Genomic DNA, 6000 nt, shown 5'->3' on the forward strand with positions numbered 1-6000 from the left:
AGAGTTTTGTAGGATTTTACTTCTTGGTGGGGGAGGGTTACTTCTTAATAGACTTTCTTGTTGCGGTATGGATTTTAAAACTGATATAGATTAGAAATTATTTTCAAAGGCAAAGAAAGTTAGTGGAAAGTGCAAGATCACTTAAATCTCCATATACCATTGTGTAGTGTGTTTGTTAATTTGAAAAGTCTGCACCTCCATTATCGTACAGTGTCAGAGGTCAGCTGATTTGGATCTCTGCCTTCCACTGGCTGAGATGACCAAGTGTACGTGACGGAACACACTGCTTGTAGTACCTCATAACTCCTGCTGTTTTCTGATGTGGCCTTCCTAGTGTAGAGATTCCTTAAAGGGGCTGTGAAGCGGGCTGGGTTCAGAAAAAAAAAGGACAGTCATTCACAGAGCTAGTGCATGTCACAGAGGTAATGATAGCAGTGGCACTTCCCTTTTTCTGACCGTGAGTAAGTGGTGGCAGAGTTCAGAAGGGCTCTTACAAACAGAGGTGTGCTAAACTGCACTAGACCCACAAATAAGCTGACCAATCACTGAAACCATGCTCTAGTGGATTGAATCTTCAGGCTTCTTTTCCCTTTCCCCTGCCTCATATGGGACACTTACTGTTCCAGCCTAGTTTCACATGAACATTGAGAGGTCTTTTTTTCCCCCACCAGTATGCATGAAATGAATGGAAAAGAAAGTTTTGCTCGGTCCTCTTCCTATGAGCCAAGATGGTAAATGCAAGACTGTAAGGAGTGGGGTCATCTTTTCCAAAGGATAGAGACTTAATGAGCTTTTTAGTGCCAAGCAAGGTGGCAGTGCCTCTCATCTAAACTCTGGCTCTGGTCCTCCTGGTTTTGGGGGAACAGCCTAGCCCTTCTTACAGTCCTTGCCCTTTTGCTTTGGAATGGTGCCCATCAGTGAGGCGTGTATAATCATCTGATTGAAAAGGCTCTTCTGAGAGACTTTGGTGCTTTGTAAATGTTACTGAGCTGGTTTTCCATTCGGCACCAACCAGCCTGTGTTGGTGGCTTTTGGATGCACCTAGGGACTTAATGACTTCCATGCTTTTCTCTCAGTTGCTTTGGGACCGTACTACTTCTAAGATCCCCGAGCTACATTGATCTTTATGTGCTGTTACTTCATGGCATTGATTAAAAATGTCTTCTGTCATTTTCTTCATATAAAGATGTGCTTCAGGTTTCATTTGAAAGCAAAAACGGTCAGAGGAGGGCTGCAGGTGAGAAGTGGGAGGACTGAGTGCATCTGTTATCACTGACTCCGCCTAGCCCTAGAGCATAATGATGCAGATTTAGATGAATTATGCAGCTGTACTGAAATTTTACTCATTAAGCACCCTTAATCTGAATTCTTGTGTGCTCTTGGTGGAATGATACTGTCTTATTTAATGACGACATTGTCACTTTGCTTAGTGTGCTCAGAAATAACATTTCCAGGGGCGACTGGGTGGCTCAGTTGGTTAAGCGTCTGCCTTTGGCTTAGGTCGTGATTCCAGGGTCCTGGGATCAAGCCCCGCCTCAGGCTCCCTGCTCAGCGGGGAGCCTGCTTCTCTTTCTCCCTCTGCCACTACCCCCATTTGTGCTCTCTCTCTGTGTCAGATGAATAAATAAAATCTTAAAATAAAGAGTAATGTGATATTAACCAATCTGAAGACAAGAGGCTGGTTATAGAAAGATGGTACTTGGCAACAGAGTTGCAAAACGAGTGAAATAATTGATCTTTGAAAGATATGGGCTATAATTATGGTGTTAGAGGGGCTTCAGAGTTAAACATCAGCTATGAACTTATTGTTTTCTTTCTAGGTGCATGCTATTACGATGCTAATCAGTCTATGTATGTGTTTGGAGGCTGTACCCAGAGCAGCTGCAATGCTGCCTTCAATGACCTCTGGAGACTTGACCTGAATAGCAAGGAGTGGATCCGACCTTTGGCTTCAGGTAAGAAATAAAATTCTGATCTTTGCCGTCGTACCAGGTAACTCCCTTTGCATGGTAATTCTATCTGGCTGTTTTGGTTTTGGTCTCTGGTACTGGGGACCCAGGCCCTTTGTCAGATCTGCTGTGTAAATGCCAAAAGTAATGTGCTTGTATAAGGTCTTTGGGGGAAAAAAAAAATCTTTATCCTGACTATTGGTGCCCTGCCAGAATTGCTGTACTACTGTGTGAATTCATCTGTGTGGTTTTCTCAAGTGCTTGCACTGGTGTGATACGCTTTTTGGTATGAAGTTGAAGTAAGAGCAGAAACACAGCATCGTGAGAACTGTAGTTGACTGACAGAAGCTGTTGTCCCAGGGCTAGGATCTCTGAATGAATATCTTTTGTTGTCGCCAGCTCAGATATTTGGGGAGTGTATGGAACATGCCTCTACTGGTTACTCTTAACAACTCAGGAGTGTGGGAAGATTCTCGAGTAGGTACATTACTGCACAGCCCCACTATGCCAAAATTCTAGCAAAAAGAAACTGTTTTCTCCTTTTTGACCTAACCTTTCTTGGGGCGGGGGGGGGGGGTTTGTTTTGGCACTCTTGAGGCAGGACAATTTGAAAAGGCATAACCATAAGATTGAAGGAGCTGGTGTGATGGAGAAAGAGAGTCCACTGAGCATAAAGTACTCTACTAGATTTGTTGGCAAGCAAGCTTTTCCCAGACATTCATTTGGCTTTTCAAGGTCAGAATTCACACTAGGACTAAGGAAACTGAGGTTTTCCTTGAGTAGATGCTTTACTTATCTAGGTCTTGATTTACTACTTTGATTACTAGTTGGGGAGCTACTTGGTATAGTAGAAAGGGCCCTGAGTTTCATTTCCTGGCACAGTAGCCAGTTCTCCTTATATCAGTGAACAGGTGACTTCATCTCTCTGGGACAAATATGGAGTGGGACTAGATGATGCGATTTTCCAGGGGGTTGGGAAGGCTAGTTTAGCTTACCTTTTTTTCTGTAATGACTGCTATGACTGTCTAGGCCAGGGACTTAAAACCGTTGTATGAGACGACGCTTTGTTTTGCTCCCCCAAAGCTGTAAGCTCCTATTCCTTCCCCTGCAATAGGCAAACATAGGAGGCAGGAGCCTACCGACAGCAGGTACTCACAGGTGGGGTTGGGGTTTGCATGGAGGAAATTCTTTATTAAAATCATTAGAAAGATGACCAAGTGTTAATCTTTTAAAAATTTTGGAAGTTGGTGCTGTTTTAGGGCCCTCAGAATTGTGTACTTCGGAGAGTTTCTTCTTCTAACCCTTTGTCCCCGTTGCACTTGGTGTAATACTGATTAGTGTTTGGATCACAGATTCTAAAATGTAGACAATGTAGACTATCTCTTCAGCTTAAGCATCCTGTTGCCACTGTACTTGGTGTCCAGGTCCCATTTCAGAGCAGCTTTGATTATTCCAATCACAAAATACTAATACTCTCTTCCTCTATTTTGTAACCAAGCTTTATGCCTTTGATAATTTGAGCTAAGCACTGCTCTTTCTTCTAGAAGTGAAGCTCTGGACTGTGGGACCCTCATAACCCATTGCTAACTACTGTGCTTATTTTCCCTTATTTCTCCCTGTAAGGTAGACATGGGACTTTTTTCTTTTAAACCACTAAGACTATGTTTTGAAGTATCAGATAAATAACTGACTTTACAAATACAATGTCAGGGGCACCTGGGTGGCTCTGTAGGTTAAGTATCCAGCTCTTGGTTTTGTCTGAGATCATGATCTCACAGTCGTGGGATTGAGCCCCGTATCAGGCTCCGTGCTCGGTGGGGAATCTGCTTGAGATTCTGTCTCTCCCATTCCCTCTCCCCCGCTCTTGCGCACCCACATGCGCGTGCTCTCTCTCTCAAATATAAATCTTTCAAAAAGGGGCACCTGGGTGCTCAGTCGTTAAGCGTCTGCCTTTGGCTCAGGTCACGATCCCAGGGTCCTGGGATCGAGCCCTGCGTCGGGCTCCCTGCTCGGCGGGAAGCCTGTTTCTCCATCTCCCACCTTGCTTGTGTTCCCTCTCTTGCTGTCTCTCTCTCTGCCAAATGAATGAATAAAATCTTTAAAATAAATAAATAAATAAATAAATAAATCTTTCAAAAAAATAAAATAAAAATGCAGTGTTAGACTATTTCCTTTTATAAAACATAGAAACTCCTGAAGGTTTAATTTTCTAACAAAGTGTCTCAAAGAATCTGCTGGCCACTTCACTCGAATCTACAATTAAAGCCTAGCTTTAAAGGGGGAAAAACAGCTATTTGAAATGTCTCCTTTTTAAACAAACAAACAAGCACTGGTTTTTAATAAAGAATGCTATGAGATTCTCCTTCAGGCAGAAATCCCATGGGAAGATTGCCTGAGGAAATGTTTCTGTCAGCTGTCATGAGTCCCAACCAAAATTACTTCGTAACAAACATCAGTGAGTCTTTCTGAACAAAACACAGTTGTTGATGTGCCTTGGTGTGCCTGACGCACCCATTTTAGTGCTTGGAGGTGGGTAGGTTGGAAGGTGGCTGAAGCCTCCGGAGGGTGCCTGCCACCCTTTGGTGCCAGCTGTGAAGTCTTCTCACATGTGAGCATTCATCAGCAGTGAGTATTCAAAGCAATAGCCTAAACAGGGTTCAGTCTTCGGGAAAGTGTAGCGGTGCGAAGAAGAGCATCAGACAAGCAGGAGGGGGCAGTTTCATTTGGAGTGGAGAGTCTTTCTGGAGAGTGCTGCTGCATCAGGTGTCTTTTTCCTTGTTTATTTGCTGATACTGCAGGTGAGACTGGAGCCTTCTCATTTTGGGTGGTGTCCTAACCCACTCAGGCTGCCATAACAAAGTAACATAGACTAGGGGCTTAAACAACACAACTTTATTTCTCATGGTTCTGGAGGCTGGGAGTCCAAAGTCACGGTGCTGGTGAGGGCTGTCTTACTGGCTTGCAGGCAGCTGCCTTCTTGCTCTGTCCTCACTTGGCAGAGATAGAGTTCTGGTGTCTCATCCTCTTTTCATAAGAGCACTAGTCCCATTATAAAGGCCTCAACCTTATAACTTCATTAAACCTGATTATCTCCCAAAGGTTCCATCTCCAAAGGCCATCACATTGGTGTTAGGGCTTCAACATATGAATTTTGATAGGACACAATTCAGTCCATAGCCATGGGAGTTCATGTGACTTGCCCCTGAAACCTTGTTAGTTCCTTTTGAAATGATGTAAGTGCTCCATCTGGAGGGAGCGTGGTAGTGACCAGTGTTAGAATGACAGCTCTCATGGCCGAGTGAGACCTCGGGAGGCCTGGCTGGCTCAGTCGGTAGAACATGTGACTCTTGATCTCAGGGTTGTGAGTTCTAGCCCCACGTTGGGTGTGGAGCCTACTTAAACAAACAAACAAACAGGGGCACCTGGGTGGCTCAGTCGGTTGGGCGTCTGCCTTTGGCTCAGGTCATGATCCCAGGGTCCTGGGATCGAACCCCATGTCAGGCTCCAGGCCAGCGGGGAGCCTGCTTTTCCCTCTCCTCCCCGCTTTCACCATCTCTAGAGTCTCTGTCTCTCCCAAATAAATAAAATCTTAAAAAGAAACACACACACACACACACACACACACACAACGGCTGAGTGAGACTTACCACAGCTACACCCTCCTACAGCTAGTGCTTCTCGGGCATTTCCAGTGAGGTACCTCCTCCTCCCTCTACAGCTAATATTGTAGCCCCTCCTCTCATGAAGCTTATATTGTATTAGGGGAGAAACAAAAACAGAAAGTATGAAGAAAACAAGAAATGAGCTAGAATAAGAGGGGAAGAGCTGCTTTAAACAGGAGGCAACATTCTTTGCTGAGATTTGAAGGATGAGTGGAGAGAGTGAGACCACTTGTGCAAAGACCCTACAACAGCAAAGAATAGGACATACGCCGGGGGCCTGAAGGCACACCTTGTGGGCGTGGCACGGTGAGCAAGGGCTAGAGTGGTGCCCATGGGGCTGGGATGTAGACGGGCCAGTTCATTGTGGTGCGGATGGGGCTGGGATGTAG

At 44.9% G+C, this 6000-nt stretch overlaps 1 protein-coding gene across 1 annotated transcript in view; it reads left to right on the plus strand.

The window, feature by feature from the left end:
- Positions 1-6000, plus strand: part of FBXO42 (F-box protein 42) — a 104492-nt gene that overhangs the window by 66984 nt on the left and 31508 nt on the right. Inside the window, exon 4 of the mRNA XM_025856387.2 lies at positions 1821-1955. Within this exon, the coding sequence (XP_025712172.1) occupies positions 1821-1955 (135 nt within the window). The remainder of the gene's footprint in view (positions 1-1820; positions 1956-6000) is intronic.

The sequence above is a fragment of the Callorhinus ursinus genome, unplaced genomic scaffold, assembly GCF_003265705.2.
Source record: "Callorhinus ursinus isolate GAN/ISIS: 27379988/994484 unplaced genomic scaffold, GSC_fseal_2.0 scaffold18, whole genome shotgun sequence".
Taxonomy (NCBI): Eukaryota; Metazoa; Chordata; class Mammalia; order Carnivora; family Otariidae; genus Callorhinus; species Callorhinus ursinus.